The following is a 21,463-nucleotide window of genomic DNA, read 5'->3' as shown; positions in this document are numbered from 1 at the left end:
GCTGGCGGTTTTTACTTAAAGGTTAACACCATATTGCAATGTTAATGGGACACAGACCATAACTGCAAGGAGTTTTATAAGCCAGTTCTACAAAAAGAAGACACTGTTGAGGAGAACGAAATCATCCGGGACGTATAAAGAAAATGGTATATAATTTAGATAACCTGTCGTTTATTTCAGAAAAGCCATGAATGATTTTCTGTGTGGTGAAAATACACAAGTTGGGTTCCCAGGAAGCAGGCTCAGAGTGTTCCTGAGGAAGCACCCCAGGGGTCAGGGATCCTGGGGGGTGGGGGTGGGGCCTCTGGAGCTAGAACATCCCTGCAGAATGTCCCCGCCAGAGCAGACCCTTACACCAGGTGGGCTGCCCTGGGAAGAGGCGTGAGCTCGGGCAAGGTGCTCTCCACACCTGCACCCTTGTTGGGCCCTTCGTGTTCACTGCCACCTTGACGCCCCACAACAACCCTGTGAGTCAGGTTTATTGCGTCCGCTTTACAGAGGGGGAGACTGAGAAGTAAAGTGACTTGCTCGAACTCAGGCTTGTAATTGGGGCCGGGCTGAAATTTGAGCCCCGTTCTGCCCATCACCACACCAGTGGGATGCCCACTCACTAGTTGGTAACCCGTTTCCACGGCAAACTATTCTCTGAGGAATTGTCCCCCGATGTCTCCCTTCCTGAGAAGCCCTGGGCCCTCTACCCAGAGGTCGTGGGAGCTCGCTGGAGTCTGGGGTCATCACTTGCAGATCTTGATCTCTGAATACTTGGGGGTGCTGAGGCCCTCAGGGTCCTGAGGCGTCCAGGGCCTCAGCCCATGGAAGGTGAGGGAGGCGTAATGGAGCTCCTGGTCCTCCTCCAAGGTGGGGGCAGCCATGGCTGGGGGCAGGCAGGCTAAGGGGATACCTGACGGATACTCAGGCTGGTAACCCCGAGTGGAAGCGAAGAAGGGGGTCCAATTAGGGTAATGGGAGCTGGCAGACAGCAAAGAGGATCCGCACGCAGACCTAGAAACTGAGCACTTAGTCTTTCATCTATTCATTCTGCAAACATTGGCTGCGCCCCTATTCACTCATTCATTCATTCATTCATTCATTCATTTCAATAAGTATTTGAGAATAATAATGCCTGGTCCTTGGTAATCAATTGCCAGACTCCTAGAGTCCTCACAACAAACCATTAGGGAGACACGATTATCCCCATTTATCAGGTGGAGAAACTGAGGCTGAGTAAATATCCCAAAATCACACGCTGAGTTGTTGGTAGGGCCAAGATTAGCACCCAGGTCTGTCTGGCCCCAGTGTCTGCCACTTTCTGGAACAGCTGACCCGTGCCAGGCCCTGGCTCTTTGGTGGGGAACAAAGCAGACATCATCCAATACCTCCAGCTAGCTCGCACTGGGGGAAGCTGACATTATGGTAGTAGTCAATTATATTACTATCTAATAGCAGATTGTGATAGGATGCTCAGGAATGGGGTGGGTGGTGTGAGAAGGACAGGGATTTGCTCAGAACTGAATTGCCCTCAGGGACCACTCAGCATTTCAGAATCAGAAGTTCAGGCAAACACAATCACAAAATGATACGATGAACCTCTAAAAGCAAAAGATACTGCGCAGTAAATGGCTCATCATGCCCAAAGAAAGGTTTGACCCTTTGCCCCAGCACTGGGAGGGGACCTCTAAGCCAATGGAAGGTCCTTCCTGATGCGTACGTCTCTGTTCGCCTGGGGCCTTGGGCCACACAGTATCAGCTTGACCTCTAGAGGGGCTGGAGACCGGGTAACAAAGGTCAGACATACACGTGCTCCATACACACGTGACCAACCCCCAATAGAAACCCAGGAGACAAGGCTAGGGTGAGCTTCTCTGGTGGCAACAGCACTGCCCTCCACCTCTTATCACACACCGGGGCTGGGAAAAATCAGCGATGTCTATGGGACTCTGCCGGGAGAGAGACCTGGAAGGTTCGTGCACGGAACGTCCCTGGGCAGAGTCCAGGTGGCTCTCCCCTTGGCTGCTGTAATCTGTGTCCTCTCCCTGTAATAACCTAACCACGAACATAACAGATCCCAGTGAGTTCTGTGAGTCCTTCTGGTGAGCTCTTGAACCTGAGAGTGTCTTTTGGGGGGCCCCTGAACTCTGTCATTTTGGGGTGATCCCTCTAGCATCCTGTGTGGGGGAGGAGAGAGAGGAAGGAGGGGAAAATGGGTCTGGGGTCCAGGAAGGGATGACGAGGCGGGGGTAGGGGAGGGTCCAGGTGAACACAGGAAGATGGACAGACGTGAGTGGTCCTTAGCTCTGCAAGACATCAGAGAGCAGAGGGGAGAGGGACTCCCAGGTCGCTGGCCTGGGTGACTGAGTCCATGGGGACCTGGGAACAAAAGTCTGGGGCATGACGACCATCTAAGTCATCTAGAGGGGTGTGGCCGTGGCCATCCCGGGGTGGTGGCTAGATGATATCCTGATGGACAGAGGACTCATCACTCACCTGGGAGAGGGGACCCAACGTGCAGGCGGCATCCTTCCCACCAGCTGCAGGCTCCGGTGCCTGCTTCCTGCAGATCTTCACCCTGAGGGGGAGGCCAGGACCCGTCAGCTGCCCAGCTGACTCACTACTGTCCCAGGCTTAAGAGGCTGACAGGGGACGTACAGAGCCTGTCGACTTGTGAGAATGGGCATGGCTGGGATCCCCAGTTCTCAGGGCCTGGGCGCCATCCAGGCTCCTCCGGCTGGGGCTGCCCAGGACCCCAGGGCACAGACCCCTTCCGCCCCACACACTCACCCTTTCTCCCAGGGGCAACACTCACATGAAAAAGATGAGGCAGAGACAGAGACTGAGCAGGCCAGCGACACCAGCGCCCCCGACAGTCCCCAGAACGAATCCTCCCCCAAGCTCAGGCTTCCCTGCAGGTGAGTGGGGTTTCGGGTGAGTTCCCTCCGAGCCCCAGGACCCTGGTGCTCCCTCTTCCCAAGGCTCTCAGTTCTTCAGCCCCCGACCAGCAGAAAACCAGGATTCTGCCCCCCCCCCACACACTTCCTCTCTCTCACCCCTTCCCCTGCAGGCCCCAGCCCCACCCAGACCATCTTTTCTAGGACCCAGACTCCCTTCCCCTACACCTCGGCCCCCGACAGCCCCCGGACCTGGCAGCAGCAGGAAGGCGGCGCTCTGCTTCCCGTGGGCGTTCCGGGCCTCGCAGCTGAGTCTGAGGCCGGAGCCCAGCGGCCCGCTGAGGCTCAGGGAGCTGTTGGCCCAGGGCCCCGCAGAGCTGGAGGTGATGGTCCAGGAGGCGTTGCTGTGGTTCCCCTCCAGCAGCCCCTCCCCCAGCCGCCAGCGCAGGGTGGGGGCCGGCTGGGCTCGGGAGGAACAGCTGCAGTGCAGCCCCTCGCCCTCCCAGGAGCAGGAGGGGCTGAGCAGCCGCGGGGGGTCTGCGGGAGGGAGGGGAGGGGTCAGCGGTGTCTCTCCTCCCCAGGCCCCGGGCAGTCAGCCCCCAGGGGTCCCCACACTCACAGACCACAGAGAGACGCAGGGAGACGTGCTGGGAGCCCAGCGGGTTCTGAGCTTGGCAGGTGAATTTGCTTCCGTGGCCCAGCTGCACTCGGGGCAGCTCCAGGACCCCCGGCTCCCAGGGCTGGGAGGGGCCCAGAGTCCGGCTCCCCTGGGCCCAGCTCAGTGTGGCGGGAGGATTGCTGTCAGCAGCACAGACCAGGAGCAGAGACTCCCCTTCGAGGACTGGAAGAGACGAGCCATTCCCCGGGTATTTCAGTTCTGGCGGGGAGGAGAGAAAATGCGCACTCTGAGTCCAGGCCGAGGAGAGAAAATGCGCACTCTGAGTCCAGGCCGGAGGCTCTGAAGCCCGGATCCTATTTCTCTCTCCTCTCCATTTCCTCTAAGTTGGGAAGGGGTCTCCACGAGTAGTCTTGCAAGCAGCTTTATAGTGATATAACTCACATACCAGACAATTCCATTTACACACCACTTATGGGGAGTCGTGGGGTAACCATCACCACTATCAATTTTAGAACATTTTCGTCACCCCCCAGAAACAACCCTGTACCCCCCAGCTGCCTCCCCCCTTCCTCCCAACCCCCAAGCCCCGAGCCCCTGGCAACCCCCAACCTACTTTATTATGTCTCTATGGATCTGTCTATTCTGGACATTGCCTGTAAATAGAATCATGCTCCACGTGGCCTTTTGTGTCTGGCTCCTTTTGCGTCGCATGACATTTCCAAGGTTCTCCCATCTTGTGGCGCCTGCTGGGGCTTTGCTCGTGTTCATGCAGAATCATGTTCATCGCACGGACAGACTGCGTTGTGCTTATCCATCCGCTGATGGACACTGACTTCTTCAAGGTGAGCATTCTTTTTTTTTTTTTTTAAGATTTTGTTTATTTATTGACAGAGAGAGTGTGTGCACAAGCAGGGGGAACAGGAGAGGGAGAAGCAGTCTCCCCACTGAGCAGGGAGCCCGATGAGGGGCTCGAACCCAGGACCCTGGGACCATGACCTGAGCCGAAGGCAGACGCTTAACGACTGAGCCACCCAGGCGCCCCGAGGCGAACATTCTCAACTACACTTCTCCTTATCTGTTCTGAAATGCTGAACACCCCTTACTCAAGTATCCAAAAGTCAAGTACCAAACACTTCAAGGCTCTTCAGGACGTGACCTCTACCTCTTCAACTCCTTCCCCCTGCCTTCCCCCTTGTCTCAGGATAAGTAGGGCATCCACATTGTGCATTCTAAAATTCACAGAGGAAGAAGGGGAGTTCAGAGCAGAGTCTCCCTTCCATGCTGACTCCCCAGGCAACAAACCCCCGTCCTCAAAAGCAACATTGATTGCCGTTTCTTGTGCGGCCTTCCAGAACTATTCTATGACAGCCTTATCTAGGAGCATTGAAAATATACATCCCCGAGACCCCACAGTTTTGTTCCTGGGCATAAAATGTACAGTCCCAGCCCTCAGAGCACTGGCACCCTCCAGGAGCTGGTTAGAGATGCAGAACCAGGGGTGCCTGGGTGGCTCAGTCGGTTAAGCATCTGCCTTCGGCTCAGGTCATGATTCCAGGGTCCTGGGATCGAGCCCCACATCGGGCTCCCTGCTCATCGGGAAGCCTGCTTCTCCCTCTCCCACTTACCCTGCTTGTGTTCCCTCTCTCACTGTCTGTCAAAAAATAAATAAAATCTTTAAAAAAGAAAAATGCAGAACCAGAGGCCCCTTGGGCCGCCTGAGTCACATCTGCATTGTCACAAGATCGTTGAGAAACCTGTGTGCTCAACAGGGCTTGTGAGGTACGGCCTAGGGAAACACTCTTCTGTTCACGAGGGGAATGTTTGAAGCGGCATCATCATGAAAACTAAAATTTGTGGACAACTCAAGTGCCCATCAAGAGTGGAATGTGAGGGGCGTCTGGGTGGCTCAGTCGTTAAGTGTCTGCCTTCGGCTCAGGTCATGGTCCCAGGGTCCTGGGATCTAGCCCCGCATCGGGCTCCCTGCTCAGTGGGGAAGCCTGCTTCTCCCTCTCCCACTCCCCCTGCTTGTGTTCCCTCTCTCGCTGTCTCTCTCTCTCTCTCTCTGTCAAATAAATAAATAAAATCTTTAAAAAAAAAAAAAAAGAGTGGAATGTGAGGGGCACCTGGGTGGCTCAGTCGGTTAAGCATCTGCCTTCGGCTCAGGTCATGATCCTGGAGTCCTGGGATCGAGCCCCGCATTGGGCTCCTTGCTCACTGGGGGCCTGCTTCTCCCTCTCCCTCCACTGCTCCCCCTGCTTGTGTGCACTCGCTCTCTCCCTGTCTGTCAAATGAATAAAAATCTTAAAAGAGTGGAATGTGAAACTAACATGTGATACCTACAGACAAGGAGAGGCAGAAATTACAGCCACAAGCAACACAGATGAATGTCGAGAACATGAGGTGGTGCCACATCAGAATAGGGGGTCATGACCCCACAAATCCACTCCTAGGAGTAGATCTGAAAGATCTTGAAGCAGGGAGTCAAGCAGATCCTTGTAGGGAAATGTTCAGAGCAGCCCTGTTGACAGGAGCCCCAAGGTGGAAACAACCCAAATGTCCATCCGAGGACAACGGATGGATGGATGGATGATGGTCTCTCCATACAACGGAATAATAGTCAGCCTAACGAGTGAACCGCTGACCTGCGCTACAACAAGGATGAACCTTGATCATGTCATGCTGAGTGGAAGAAGGCAGACATGTATTTCGGAAAATTATAAGAAAATAGAAGATACATGGATGTGTTAATTAACTGGATTGTGTGCATCCTTTAGCAGTGTAAACGTATATCAAATCTACATATATGAAATCATCACGTTATACACTTTAAATATATACAGTTTATTCATCAATTATACCTTCATCAAAAATAAAATATAGAGAAAGGATGGTAACACAGCGTCCAGTGTAGTGGCTTTCTGTGAGGCCAGATGGAAGGGGCTGAAATTGGGAAGGAGCACTTAGGGTGTTCCAAAGGTGGAGTTGCTGTTCTTTTTTTTTTTTTTTTTTTTTTTAAGTAGGCTCTACGCCCAACGCAGGGCTCAAACTCATGACCCTAAGATCAAGAGTCGCATGCACCACAAACCAAGCCAGCCAGGTGCACCTGTTCTATTTCTTAACCTGGTTGGTGAGTAACAAGGTGTTCATTCGATGGTGATTCTTTGTAACTTGCATGTATGTGACAAATAGTCTTTACATATACTGAATAGTAAGCAGAGATCATCTGTCACACAGTGACGGGGGGGCCTCCTGACTCTGCTCTCCCTGTGTGTACCCTGGCCCTCCCGGCTTGGCTTCGAGCCCCAGGCTCTGCTCTCTTGAGGGGATCTGCTCCCATCCAGCCTTAGGGAGGGGGCCTCCGGACCTACCTGTGCAGTTTCCTTGACAGATGCCAATGCTCAGGTTCTGTGGGGCATCTGGGACAGAGAGACACAGTGACTAATGGGGTCGGAGCTGGCCCTTCCCCTGCCACCCACCCCCAGGAGACACAGGAATGGGAATTGACACAGACAAGTCCTGTGTCCTCCCTGCAGCCCCTCTGAGCACCCCCCCACCCTACCCTGCAAGCACCCGAGTCCACGCCCTGCACGCACAGGAGACGTTGAGCGTAATGGTGCTTTGGGTGCTCACGCCAACCCTGGGGAAGGTCACCCGACAGGTGAGGTTGGTTCCGTGGTCCTGAGGGCGGGGTATGAGCAGGATCTCCGAGGAGTTAGAGGCCTCCAAGTCCAATTCTGGGGCTCTGAGGGCAGCCCCTGTCCAGGAGATGGTGAGGGGCATCGCCCCATCACAGGCCCCTGGCACAGAGCATGTCAGGTGGCTGGGGCAGCCAGACTCCAGGGGCTCCTTGACCCGGATATCCGGGGTCTGTGTCAGTGCTGGAGAGGAGAGAAGGAGAGGCCGGACCCCAGAGGGGACCCCCATGTGTGCCTCTGAAACAGGCTGGGTTCACCCCAATGTTGAACGGACCATGCTCCATTCTCCCCATTAAAGATGAGCAGCAGAGGGTCCATTTCTGCCCTTGAGGACATGCCCCCCTCCCCGTGACTGACTCTTGGGGACCCTCCCTACCTCTCACATGCACAGTGAGCCTGTTACTCTTGTAAGTGTGTCTCATGAGACCTCTGTCCAGGTGAAAATAATAGTTTCCACCGTGTCCCCTCTGCGCATCCATGATGCTCAGGGAGCAGTTGCCAGCCCCAGGATCTCCGGGAAGGTGGAATGGAAATTTGTTTTTCCTCTTTGCTTCTCTGGCTGGGTTGTTCGTGGCCATGAGAACTTCCACTTTGGGATTCTTTATCCGGTACCAGGAGCCGTAAGCGGGTGTAGAGTTGCTCCCGCCGACCCCGGGGTAGGAGAAGGAGCAGGGCACGTGGACACACAGACCCTCCTGCACCGTCACCGATTCCTGCACTCGGAGCTCGAACCCCGGATCCTCCTGCGGGGCCCCTGGGGGGACACAGAGGCTCAGCAGCTGAGTCCGGACCAGCACCCCCCCACCCCCCAGGGGACCCCCCCCCCCCCCGCCGTCGGCCCACTCACCGGCCCACAGCACGGACAGCAGTGGCAACAACATCTCCACGATCCCAGGGGCCTGTCCTCAGACCGACTGGCTTCTGGACCCGCCTGTCTGTCCCAGAAGGAAACTCTAACAGGAAGCTTCTTGGGGGAAGAAGAGGGTAGTGACTGTCCATGGAAGAGGAACCTCAGAAAGGGAACCACAAAGACCTGACAAATCCCTTCTTCCCACTTCTCCTTTCACAAATGGAAGCAGCAGAGCAGAAAGGACACGGGGCTTGCCCTACACAGGGAAGGAGCCCGGCCTCGGCCCAGGTGAGGTGCTGGGGGCAGGATTCATTCCCTCATCCATTCATTCACCAGGCAAACATCTACTCCCTACAGGGGCTGGGACACAGGGAAGAACCTGACCCGCCTGACTCCCGCCCTCAGGCACCACACCTCATGTGACCTCCAAACCCAATGCCCTCTGGCTCCCCAAGGGCACTCAGTTCCCCACCAGCCTTGGGGCTGTCTGCTGTCCACACAAGCTCCCAGCTCCACAGTGAAAAGCTGGCAGGGACACAGGGTCCCCGCACTCAGAAGGGCCTCACACTTGGGGTGGGATGCTCTCTGAGGTCACCACCTCGAATACTTAATCATTTTATTCCTTCTTTAAGGGCTTTTTTTTTTTTTTAAGGACGCAGGGCTTGACAACCCTGAGATCAAGAATTGGACGCTTGATTGACTGAGCCACCCAAGCGCCCCTAGATTTGAATTTGTGTTTTGTAACTGAAGTCTAATGGGATGAGGAGTACCAGAGGGGGAAATTGGATCCTTGGATCACACGCCTCTCCCACCCTCCACCTCCCCCATCCCCCATCCCCCGGGGCAGGTTCTCAGCCCCATTCCCACCCCCAAGCCCTACCTGGGCACAGAGAGGATCTGAGCTTTGCTGAGTTGAGAGTTGGGAGCCCCAGACACCTGTGAAGGTCTACACTGCCCACCCCCGAGTCAAACCTGAGGGGCAGGACATTAACTAGCTGTTGGGGAAGGTCATCGAGAAGATGGGACCCAGGCCACTGGAGGCACCTCACCCCCTCCCTGTGCTTGGAATGTGGGTTCTGCATGCCTTTCCTGCTCCCAGATGCTGTTCCAAGGACTCACAGCCTTGAGAACTCCTGCAGCGTGTAGGTGACTGAGCCCAGTTAAGGCCTCCCTGTACATAAGATTTAAGATTTGGAGGGCGGGTGCAGGGTCCACTGGTCTTGCTGCTGCCCAAGATAAGCCCTGTATTTAAGTTCCCTTTGCTTATTAAAACTGCTGCCTGGGGCGCCTGGGTGGCTCAGTCGTTAAGCGTCTGCCTTCGGCTCAGGTCATGATCCCAGGGTCCTGGGATCGAGCCCCACATCAGGCTCCCTGCTCGGTGGGAAGCCTGCTTCTCCCTCTCCCGCTCCCCCTGCTTGTGTTCCCTCTCTCTGTGTGTCTCTCTCTGTCAAATAAATAAAATCTTTAAAAAAACAAAACAAACAAACAAACAAAAAAACCTGCCGCCTACTGGGGCGCTTGGATGTCTCAGTTAAGCGGCTGCCTTCAGCTCAGGTCATGATCCCGGGGTCCTGGGATCGAGCCCCATGTCAGGCTCCCTGCTCAGCGGGAAGTCTGCTTCTCCCTCTGCCTCTACCTCCTGTCATTCTCTCTCTCTCTCAAATAAATAAATAAAATATTTTTTTTTTAAAAAGGTGCCGCCTGGGGCACCTGGGTGACTCAGTCATTAAGCGTCTGCCTTCGGCTCAGGTCATGATCCCAGGGTCCTGGGATCGAGCCCCGCATCGGGCTCCCTGCTCCATGGGAAGCCTGCTTCTCCCTCTCCCACTCCCCCTGCTTGTATTCCCTCTCTCACTGTGTCTCTCTCTGTCAAATAAATAAATAAACTCTTTTTTAAAATAAATAAATAAATAAAAATTAAAAATAAAGGGGCGCCTGGGTGGCTCAGTTGGTTAAGCCACTGCCTTCGGCTCAGGTCATGATCCTGGAGTCCCGGGATCGAGTCCTGCATCGGGCTCCCTGCTCAGTGGGGAGGCTGCTTCTCCCTCTGACCCTCTCCCCTCTCATGCTCTCTCTCACTTTCTCTCTCTCTCAAATAAATAAATAAATAAAAATCTTTAAAAAAATAAAAAAGGTGCTGCCTACCAACACATGCTATGACATGGATAAACCTCAAAAAAGTATGCTAAGAGAAAGGAGCCAGACACAAAAGGCCACATACTGTAAGACTCCATATTTATGAAATGCCCAGAAGAGACAAATCCATGGAAACGGGGAGCGGATTAGTGGTTCCCAGGGGTTGGGGGAGGAGAGGGTGGGGAGTGACTACTAACGGGTATAGTGTCTCCTTCTGGGGTGATGGAAAAGTTCTGGAACTGGATACAGTTAAAATGATACAGAATGTATACAGAACTGTATACATTAAAATGATAAGTTTTAGGGCACGTGGGTGGCTCAGTCGGTTAAGCATCTGCCTTTGGCTCAGGTCATGATCTCATTGTCCTGGGATCGAGCCCCGCGTCGCTCCCTGCTCCGCGGGGAGCCTGCTTCTCCCTCTGCCTCTATCCCTCCCCGTCCGTCTCTCTCCCCGCTCTTTCTCTCTCTCTCAAATAAATAAATAAAATCTTTAAAAATAAACTAATTAAATGGTAAATTTTATCTTATGTGCTTTTTTTACCACAAATTTTTTTTTAGTGTAAAGAAGATTCAAAAACCAAACCACACCACAGGTCAAGAGAGACAGTCCCTGGAAGAAAGGAAGGAACTTTTTCCTGCTTTTTGTCACAGGGCCCCCCACGTTTTCGTTTTGCTCTGGGCCCCACAAATTACGTAGCCGGCTCTGGAGAGAAGCCTCCAGGCTCAGACCTGCCCTGACAGGGGGGCGTGGTCACCACCGCCCAGGGGTTGGGTCCACGAGCATCTCTCTCTTGAAGAGTTGGGACAACATAGGAATTCAAGACGCATACACGGGGCCTCCCTGCTTCTCTGCAACCCAACTCCTCAGCTTCCTAGCTATGCATGTAGTAAAGAATTAGCCTGAAGCAAAGATTGGTCTGGCCTTTGCCTGGGCTCCTGGGGGAGAACCCCTGAGCTCTTGCAATGTCCTGCCTGGTAAGAGTGCCCTGGTTTACCTGGGGGCCTTGGGCCACAGCAGATGGGCCACAACAGATAGGCACTGGATCAGTCCGACCCCTGGAGGGGCTAGAATCTGAACAACTTAAGTCACCATGCAGTCGCTGCACGTCTTTGCGACACCGGGGCTGCCCTAGCAAAGTAGTACGGGCTAGGTGGCTTAAAACGATAGGAGTTGTTCTTCGGGTCCTTCTAGTGAATCATCGAACCTCAGGGTGGTCGTGGGGACCCCCAGAACAGACTGTCTCCCTCCTCCGGGGTGGGGGCAGGAAGTCAGGGGGAGGCGGTGCCCAGCGGCCTGGGTCCGCGGGTCCGCAGACCGGGGCTCGGCGCGCCCCCTGGTGGCCCCGCGGCGGTCTGCTCGCAGCGAGCCCCAGCGCAGAGCCTGCCTCCGCCGGGAAGTTGCTGACCAGGAAAATTGCTGAGTTCCAAATCGAACAAGCCCAGTCCGAAACCGCACACAGAAAGCTTCAGTTCCTTTGCATCTGTAACCGGTTCCTCACTTAACTCCTCAACCACTTCTCCCTCAAACATGAGGGAACTTGTCACTTTTAACTAAATGGTTCTCAGGAGGTACCACAGAGACACCACACAGCATCAGCAGAGCACGTCCCCAGCCCATGGCGTGTGGATCCAAGGGCATTGTGTTCCCTGCCCGTCCCTCCAGTGGCCATTGCTACTATATGGTCCACAACCCGACCTGGGCCCCGTGGACAGAAGCCCTGAAGGGTCCCCCCCCCGGGGGGGGAGGCTCTGTGGATCAGGGACACCGGGACCTCGGTCTCCAACTCAGTCACTCGGTTTGAGTCAGTTTTTCGATTTCTGCAGAGTTGCAAGATGGGCCCCTCAAACTTCCCTTCTTTCAAATCAAGTAAGCAGTTCGTTGCTTTTCCAGTAGATGAGCAGAAAGAATGAGGGGAGGGGGTGAGCCACCGGCAGGATTCCAGGGACCCAGGATCACATAGCATTGACCCGTTGTGGGTGCTGAGGACCGAAGAGTCACCCAATGCCAGGCAGCGTCCAGGAGAAGAGAAGAGCCCTAATTCTTTCTCTTCTCTAGGAGACATTATTGCCTCTGGGTCTCCTTGGCCTGACAACCAGGATCCAGTTGCCTGGATACAGAGGCCACCCTTCCTGGGAGAAAGAGGAGGGTAGAGAGCCTCCCGGGACTCACAAGGAATAACATCCAAGTGTGTGTGTGTGTGTGTGTGTGTGTGTGTGTGTGTGTGTGTGTGTGTGTGTGTCAGTCTTGCGTGTCTGCTTTATATGTATGTGTGTGTGTATATCTGCCTGTGGGTGTGCATGTCTGTGTCTCTGAGTGTGTTTTGTATACATAGGGGGTGAGGATACCTAGTTGTGCACACATGCTCAGTATTTGATATTTTTAAGATTTTTTATTTATTTATTTGAGAGAGAAAGAGAGAATGAGCAGGGAGGAAGGTCAGAGGGAGAGGGAGAAGCAGACTCCCACTGAGCAGGGAGCCCGACGCAGGGCTTGATCTCAGGACCCTGGGATCATGACCTGAGCCAAAGGCAGACACTCAATGACTAAGTCACCCAGGCGCCCTGTGCTGGGTATTTGAAACCAACCTCAGAAGCTAATATTGAGAGAGACCATGTATATCTTGGGTACCATATTAGGGATTTGGATCATTATTTCTGGAGCAACGGGAGCCCCATTAAAGTGTTTAAAAGCAGAAAAATTGTGCTTCTAACAGTGAAAATATGAAGTGGTCCTGCAGAGCCTGCTCACTCATTAGGGAAGACTTAGCAGTGGCTGCCCCCAGCCTCTGGCTCGTTCTGCACATGAGACTCATTTCTTCCAGTCTTGGAAGGGGTACCTCCACACCTGAACATGCCTGTCAGGCTGAGCTGGGCTGGGGAGAGCTGAATCCTGAGCCCCGCACAGCCTTGAACCCTGGAGACCTGGAGCTGCCCCGGGTGGGGTCAGGGCATGAAGGTGGATTCACCTGTTGAGCTCAGGTCCATCAACTAAGGACCTGCAGTTGCAGGGTCAGCATGTGACTTCCCCAGACTCCTTGCAGGGTCCTGGCTGTGGTTCCTGGGGGCCAAGGCGGGGGAGGGGCTTAGAACAGGTGCAGAGGCCAGACATCTAGGACTATGAGATGTGACATTGCCTGGGGAGAGATGGAGGGGGTGGCGAAGGGGTAGGGCTGAGACTGTTTCTTTCTCTCCCCTCCCACAGACAGAATCAGAAAAAATGCCATATCCTGGGCAGAAGATTCAAGGAGGCAGTGGATATAACAGACAGAATAGTGGCCCCCAAAGATGTCCACACTCTAATCCCCAGAGCCTGTGAATATGCCAGCTTGCAGGGCAAAGGGGACTCTGTGGGTATCATGATGTTAAAGATCTTGGGAGGGAGAGATTATCCAGGTGGAACTTAAATGTAATCACAAGTTTGTAAGAAAGAGGCGGAGGGAGATCTGACAGCAGAGTAGATAGGAGCATATGTGACAACGGAAGAGCTTGTAGAGAGACCGTCGGTCTGGGAATGCTGGTGGTCACCGGGAACCTCAGGAAACTAGAACCTCCAGAAAGAACCGACCCTGCCAACGCCTTGGCGTCGGCCTCGGGAGGCTCACTTTGGATTTCTGGACTCCAGAACTGTAAGAGAATACATTTGTCTTGTTTTAGCCACTACATTTAAGTTTAAACCCCCTCTCCCTTGAGAGGCTCCAGGGGAGGATCCATCTCCTGGCCTTTTCCAGCTTCTAGAACTGCATTCTGTGCCTCGCAGCCCCTTCCTCCATCTTCAAAGCCAGCCATGTGGCATCTTCTCTCTCGGGCTCTGCTTTGAGCTGCTTTTCTGTCCCTGGCCTTTGGTTCTGTGTCCCAATCTCCCTTTGCTTCCTTCTTAGAAGAATGTTTGGTGTTGGGTGATGGGCATTAAGGAGGGCACGTGTTATAATGAGCACTGGGTGTTATATGCAACTGATGACTCACTGAACACTACATCTAAAACTAATGACGTACTAAATGTTGGCTAATTGAATTAAAAAAAAAAAGAATGTTTGGAGTTACATTTGGGGCCCACCTGGATCACCCAGGATAATCTCCCCACCTCAGAATGCTTAACTTAATCCCATTGGCAAAGTTCTTTTTGTCATCTAAAAATTAACATTTACAGGTTCCAGGGATTAGGACCTGAGTATCTTTGGGGGGCATTATTCAGTCTACCACAAATGGCAATACCCATTTCAATGATGAGCAGTGGGCAGGTATTCCTCCCTTCTATCCAGGACCCTTTAAAATAGGGAAGGAGGGGCGCCTGGGTGGCTCAGTCAGTTAAGGGTCTGTCTTCAGCTCTGGTCATGATCCCAGGGTCCTGGGATCGAGCCCTGGAGGCTCCCTGCTCTATGGAGAATCTGCTTCTCCCTCTCCCTCTGCTCCTTCCCTCTGCTCCTTCTCTCTCTCTCAAAAATAGATAAATAAAATCTTTTAAAAAATAAAATAAAATAGGCAAGGAGGTAGGATGAGTTATCTGTTCTCCAACAACACTGTCTTACTTCCCCGGGGGCTATGAAACAGACAGCCCCTCTCCTTCCCGGGCAGCCAATCCACACCAGCCAGAGAGAGTGAGAAGTGATTCCACTCAAGAAGCAGAGGTCACGAGGGGCGCCTGGGTGCCTCAGTCATTGGGCGTCTGCCTTCGGCTCAGGTCATGATCCCGGGGTCCTGGGATCGAGCCTCGCATCGGGCTCCCTGCTCTGCGGGAAGCCTGCTTTTCCCTCACCCACTCCCCCTGCTGTGTTCCCTCTCACTGTGTCTCTCTCTGTCAAATAAATAAATAAATAATCGGGACGCCTGGGTGGCTCAGTCATTGGGCGTCTGCTTTTGGCTCAGGTCATGATCCCAGGGTCCTGGGATCGAGTCCCACATCGGGCTCCCTGCTCAGCGGGAAGCCTGCTTCTCCCTCTGCCTGCCACTCCCCCTGCTTGTGCGCTTTCTGTCTCTCTCTCTCTCTGACAAATAAATAAATAAAATCTTAAAAAAATAATAATAAATAAATAATCTTTAAAAAATAAAATTAAAAAAAAAGAAGCGGAGGTCACGCTATTAGGAGAGAGGGATATTTGGTAACTTCAGGGTTTGTACTGTGACTTTGTTTGTTGTCTGCACTGAGAGAAAATTATGAAATGGGCTTGTTTTTTTGTCTTATCTCATTAAGGCCAAAGAGTGCCCTTGACTGATGTTTGTGTTCTGCAAGATTGGTTTGTGTGTGTGTGTTTTTTAAGATTTTATTTATTCATTTGAGAGAAAGAGAGAGTGAGAGAAGGAGCATGATGGGGAGGCCGGGAGGGAAGGGCAGAGGGAGAAGGAGAAGCAGACTCCCTGCTGAGCAGGGAGCCTGATGCGGGGCTCGATCCCAGGACCCTGGGATCATGACCTGAGCTGAAGGCAGATGCTTAACCAACTGAGCCACCCAGGCGCCCAGGAAGGATCCTTTTTGACCTCTTCCAGCCTCTGGTGGCTGCTAGCAACCCCTGGCTCATGACGTCATCACTGCCCTCCCTGACTCTGTCTTCACATGGTGTGTCTCCCCGCACGTCTGTCTCTGTGTTTCTTTTTCTTCTTGTAAATACACCGGTCATCATCGGAACCAGTTACGTCTGCAATGACTCTATTTCTTTTTTTTTTTTTAAGATTTTTTATTTATTTATTTGAGAGAGAGAGAATGAGATAGAGAACATGAGAGGGGAGAGGGTCAGAGGGAGAAGCAGACTCCCTGCCGAGCAGGGAGCCCGATGTGGGACTCGATCCCGGGACTCCAGGATCATGACCTGAGCCGAAGGCAGTTGCTTCACCAACTGAGCCACCCAGGCGCCCTGCAATGACTCTATTTCTAAATAACTCACATTCTGAGGTTCTGGGGAGGATATGAATGGAGGGGAGCCATGGGTTGTGGGGGGGGGACCAGTATGCTTGATCAGATGGCCATCAGGAACTCCGTGTGAAGTCACGGTGAACGTTCAGGGCAAGACCTCGGAGCCGCAGATGCAGAAGACAGGGCACTCGGGGTACCTGTTCGTGCAACTGGCCAGTGCATTCTGACCTCGTTAGGTCCCTTCTCTGAAGGGAGGGCTGAGGCCACGCCCAACCTTGCTTCAGAGTTCATCACAATTCTGAACTGAAGAGGCAGGGCATCTCCATGGACTGCTACTGGCACTTCACTTTTCCTCCGTGTTCTTATTACAACCAGGATGTAGTTCATTATATGAAAATGATTTATTTACTCGTCGAGCTATTCCACTGACCCAGACACAGAGTCTCACTCTGGCTCCATGCCTGAGTCCACTACTGGCCCATGTGTGGCTGGGCCCTGGTCTCTGCTGGAGGATTTCACTCTGGGATTTGACTGCCCTCCACCATGCAAAGGGAGCTGGGTTTTTACTCCTGCAAGTGTAACGCAGAGGAAAAGCCCCTGGGCTAGGAATCGGAATCATTGAACTCAACTCAGAGATCCTCCTAGAGCGTAGAAACGGGACTTTGTCAATTCATTCATTACCCTGCTCTGGTCCTCGGTTTTTCTTACAAATGGGAATTTGTAACAATTGGTTTACAAACATACCAAGCCCCTTCTAAGTGCTTTACAAATATCAATTTGTGGGGCACCTGGGTGGCCCAGATGGTTAAGCCTCTGCCTTCGGCTCAGGTCACGATCCCAGCATCCTGGGATCGAGCCCCTCTAACGTTCCCCCTTGAATGTGCTCTCTTGCCCTCTCTGTCAAATAACTAAAATCTTTTAAACAAACAACAACAACAACAACAACAAAACACAAATATTAACTCGTTTCGTGCCCACGACAACCCTGTGCCGTGAGTGTTATTCTCCCATTTTATAGTAGAGAAAGAACATTGAGGCACAGAGAGGCTAAGCAAGCTGCCCAAGGTCACACAGCCATCTGGAGGCGGGATGGGATTCCACCCCCGGCTGTCCCGCGCCACACTTGTCTCTAAGCCCTGGGCAGGGAGGCGCCCCTGTACTGGCGGGGTCGTGACTGGGGGTTCTTGTCTGTCCCCCTCTCTGGGATGCGAGCTCTCGGAGGGGCGACTCCGTCCAGCGCACAGAGGGAGGTACTGGATGATCACTGCAGAACCAAGGGAGGCGTGGGGCTCAGGACTGCCGCATCCCTTCCCGACCGCCCGAGCCCTCCCTCCGCGCTCCGCTGGGGGAGCTGTATTCGTGTCCAGGGTCTCCGGCCCCAGCAAACGGGATCCTCGGGGCGACACGGGACCAGGAGGAAACCCGGGCCTGGCGGTCGGACCGAGGAGAACCCGCTCGCGGCGGGGCACGCGCGCCACCTGGCGGCCGAGTCCCGCCAACACAGCGCCGCCGGGAGACCGGGAGGGTTTGCTCTGGGCGAGGTGGGATCGCGTCTGAAAGGGAGGTGCTCTCGGGAGTGGTCCCGGCGGGGGGTCTGGAAACCAGTGCGAGGCTGGGGGCCGTCTCCCAGTGGCTTCCAGACTTTTCTGACCGTCATGCACAGTAAGAAATCATTTCACATTAACATAGCTTCAGGAAACACCCCCCGTACAGCATGATATTTTTTATTCTCTTCCTATCTCTAAACACTGATCAGAATATTTTCTTTTTTTTTTTTAAGATTTTTATTTTTTATTTATTTGACAGAGAGAGACACAGCGAGAGAGGGAACACAAGCAGGGGGAGTGGGAGAGGGAGAAGCAGGCTTCCCGCGGAGCAGGGAGCCGGATGCGGGGCTCGATCGCAGGATCCTGGGATCATGACCTGAGCCGAAGGCAGACGCTTAACCGGCTGAGCCACCCAGGCGCCCCTGATCAGAATATTTTCAATCAATTCCTGGGCTCTATAATGGGTACCCTGCTGCCTCATTTTTTCCCCAGCTCACACAGAAAGTTTATGATGGAACAAAGGTTAGCACCCAGGCTGGACTCCCTCCAAACCCAGGGTGATCTCTCTCCATGTTTGCTGCCTCAAAGGTCCGTGCTGGCCATCCCCGCCTTCCAGATAAGGAACCTGGGCTCAGAGAAGCAAAGACACCTGTTCAAGGCCACACAGCTCGGCTTTGCAGGGCCAGCCTCTGCCTCGCTTCTGTAGGAGAAAAACCACTGAACGCTCCCAATTTCCCTGTTGGGTAAAGCTTAATTTAGTCCTTTCTCTGTTTCAGCCAACATGAGTGAGCTACACTGGCCGCCTGTTTTCCCGTAATATACAATTTAAATCACGGACCTTAAAAGCTTAGGCCTAGGGGCGCCTGTGTGGCTCAGTCGTTGGGCATCTGCCTTCGGCTCAGGTCATGATCCCAGGGTCCTGGGATCGAGCCCCGCATCGGGCTCCCTGCTCGGCAGGAGGCCTGCTTCTCCCTCTCCCACTCCCCCTGCTTGTGTTCCCTCTCTCGCTGTGTCTCTCTCTGTCAAATAAATAAATAAATAAATAATCTTAAAAAAAAAAGAAAAGAAAATGTACCGTCAGTTCATACTAAAATTAAAAAAAAAAAAAAAGCTTAGGCCTAAAATTGCAAGACTTCATATGTAACCAAAGGGATCTGAGATGGAGATATGCAGTCTGTGTCTCTTCTCCATTGTTCTCAGAAACCATCCCACTTAACTATATGTAAAGGCAACAGGTAAAATACATCGGCTTTTGGGCAGCAGTTGGCTGGGACTAGCTCAGGGCAAAGTCCAGAGAAATGCTAGAACCTGAGACAGGCGTTAGCATGGAAATGTATTGCCACGGGGCAATTACCTGTGTCCAGGTAAACTTGAACTTAGGCCTTGAGATTTGCCTTTGTTCCTGCCAAGTACCAACCACCAGTCAGGGGTGCTTCAAACTAAGTTCAAGCTCTGAGGGGTCCTGACCCTCAACTGTGAGTGCCCAGCATGGACATCCCCAGGAAGTCTCAGCTACAGACAGCTTCTCAGAGAAGTATTTTTTTCTACTTTTTTTTTTTTTTTTTAAATCTTGCTCTGCTCCATGCCAAGAGATGAAAGAGAATGAAAAGTCTAGGGTCACCCAAGTGGGGCATCTAAAAGAAAAACCTCATCACGATAAACTGGGGTCCTATATGAGTTTCCTAGGGCTTCTGAAACAAAGTACCACAAACATAGTCACTTTGAGCAACACAAAGTTCTCTCGAGGTTCTGGAGGCCAGACACCTGCAGTCAAGCAGTTGGCAGGACTACTCTGTCCAAAGGCTCGAGGGGAAGATACCTGCTTGCCTCTTGCAGTTTCTGGTGGCTCCAGGCGTCCCTGGGGGTGTGAATGCATCACCCCAGTCTCTGCCTCTGTGGTCACATGGTCTCTCCTCCCTCCTCTCTGATGGTTTCTGTCTTCTGTCTCTCATAAGGACACTTGCCATTGCATTTAGAGCCCATATCTCTGTTTTTTGCAAATACAGTCACATTCATAGGCTCCCAAGGGTTAGTTAGGACATGGGTGTATCTTTTGGGGGGCCATTATTCAACCCACTACTGACCCCAAAGACTAAAACCATCAAGGGTGAACAAGAATTAAATTCACTCCTCCAGCACAGAATCGCAAGCAACAAATAAAAACAAATGGGGGGTGAGGGGAATGTGAAGTAACTGCCCCATGGACATGGAGTGATGGGAATGTTCTGGAACTAGATAGAGGTGGTGGTTGCAGAACACTGTGAATATACTAAATGCCAGTGAACTGTTCGCTTTAAAATGGCCAATTTTATACTATGTGAATTCACTTTCATAAAATGAAATTCAGACCTGGTAAGGAGAGACGTTATTAGGGTTATGGCAAGGTGGAGGAGGGCTCAGGATTCCGGGGAGTGGGGGGGAACAATTCAATTTAGGTTTGGTTAACAAGCATTTTGCTCTGATGAATCAATGGGGACAAAACAGTTCAGCTAATCATTCATTCAGTCCTTAAGCTGAAGTCGTTAAGACCTTCAGCTCAGGTCATGATCTCAGGGTCCCGGGATCGAGCCCCGCATCGGGCTCCCTGCTCCGCGGGAAGCCTGCTTCTCCCTCTCCCACTCCCCCTGCTCGTGTTCCTGCTCTCCCTCCCTCTCTCTCTCTCTGTTAAATAAATAAATAAAATCTTTAAAAAAAAAAAGCCTCCAGGAGATTCTGATAGACACCCAATTTTGAGGACCACTGAGCTGGGAGCAACAAGATAGAAGTACCTGGGTCCATGAATGACCTCAGGAGACCATCTTGGATATTTACATGAGAAAATCAACCTTCTGTCTTATTAAAGCCTCTGTTATTTGGTCGTTGGTAAATCAAATCAATATCTTAATCAATGTATTTAAGTACACCGCTTGATTTTTTTTTTTAAGATTTTTATTTTTAAGTAGTCTCTACGCCCAACATGGGGCTCAAACTCACAACCCCCAGATCAAGAATCGCCTGCTCTGCTGACTGAACCAGGCGGGTGCTTTTGATTCTTTTTTGAATTAAGAATTTTAGGGGGTGCCTGGCTGGCTCAGTCAGAAGAGCCCACGACTCTTGATCTCAGGGTTGTAAGTTTGAGCCCCATGTTGGGTGTAGAAATTAAATAAAAACTTAAAAAAAAATTTAGGGGCACCTGGGTGGCTAGGTCGGTTGAGTGACTGACTCATGATTTTGGCTCAGGTCATGATCTCGGGGTGGTGAGATAGAGCTCTGCATTGGGCTCCACACTCAGCACGGAGTCAGCTTGGGATTCTCTCTCTCCCTCTGCCCTTCCCCCCCACACTCTCTCTCTCTCTCAAATAATAAATAAAATATATTTTTTAAATTTTTTTAGAAAGAATTTTAAGGGCTCCTGGGTAGCTCAGTCAGTCAAGCGTTCAACTTTGGCTCAGGTCATGATCTCAGGGTCCTGGGATCAGCCCTGTGACAGACTCCCTGCTCAGCACAGAGTCTGCTTGCCCCTCTCCCCCTCGTGTGCTTGCACAAGTGTGCACGTGCACACACACTCTCTCAAATAAATAAAATCTTTATTTTTTAAAGATTTTATTTATCTGTCAGAGAGAGAGAGAGCACACAAGCAGCAGCAGGCAGAGCGGGCAGAGGGAGAAGCAGGCTCCCCGCGGAGCAAGGAGCCGGATGGGGGGCTCGATCCCAGGACCCTGGAATCATGACCTGAGCCGAAGGCAGCCACTTAACCAACTGAGCCACCCAGGTGTCCCAATAAATAAAATCTTTAAAAAAAATGGTCTGGATCTAAAAGTGGGTCTTGTGTCTTTACTAGTTCAATCATCCCATCTGGGCTTTGGCCATGTGCCAGAAGCTTAACTAGAAGTATTATCTGTTCTGT

The 21,463-nt window shown here is 52.4% G+C and overlaps 1 protein-coding gene across 2 annotated transcripts; it reads right to left on the bottom strand.

The window, feature by feature from the left end:
• Positions 1 to 154: 154 nt before the first annotated feature.
• Positions 155 to 8,137, bottom strand: SIGLEC11 (sialic acid binding Ig like lectin 11). 2 transcript variants are annotated; one of them, XM_028091494.1, is made up of 9 exons: positions 8,047 to 8,137; positions 7,576 to 7,953; positions 7,098 to 7,382; positions 6,873 to 6,920; positions 3,505 to 3,762; positions 3,138 to 3,422; positions 2,804 to 2,900; positions 2,485 to 2,566; positions 155 to 917 (listed from the first exon to the last, which is right to left on the bottom strand). In XM_028091494.1, exons 1-9 carry the CDS (start codon positions 8,078 to 8,080, stop codon positions 735 to 737), a joined length of 1,650 nt encoding a protein of 549 aa, XP_027947295.1. In that variant the 5' UTR covers positions 8,081 to 8,137; the 3' UTR covers positions 155 to 734. The 2 variants fall into 2 exon arrangements, with proteins under 2 accessions (XP_027947295.1, XP_027947296.1); XM_028091495.2 differs by having other exon boundaries at positions 803 to 1,009.
• Between the last annotated feature and the right edge of the window lie 13,326 nt (positions 8,138 to 21,463).

Source organism: Eumetopias jubatus, unplaced genomic scaffold (assembly GCF_037043125.1).
Source record: "Eumetopias jubatus isolate StellerSeaLion01/CBP00866 unplaced genomic scaffold, mEumJub1_p1.0 scaffold_10, whole genome shotgun sequence".
Classification (NCBI taxonomy): Eukaryota; Metazoa; Chordata; class Mammalia; order Carnivora; family Otariidae; genus Eumetopias; species Eumetopias jubatus.
Note: the sequence above shows the minus strand (reverse complement) of the source record. Positions and strands in the feature narration are given on the sequence as shown.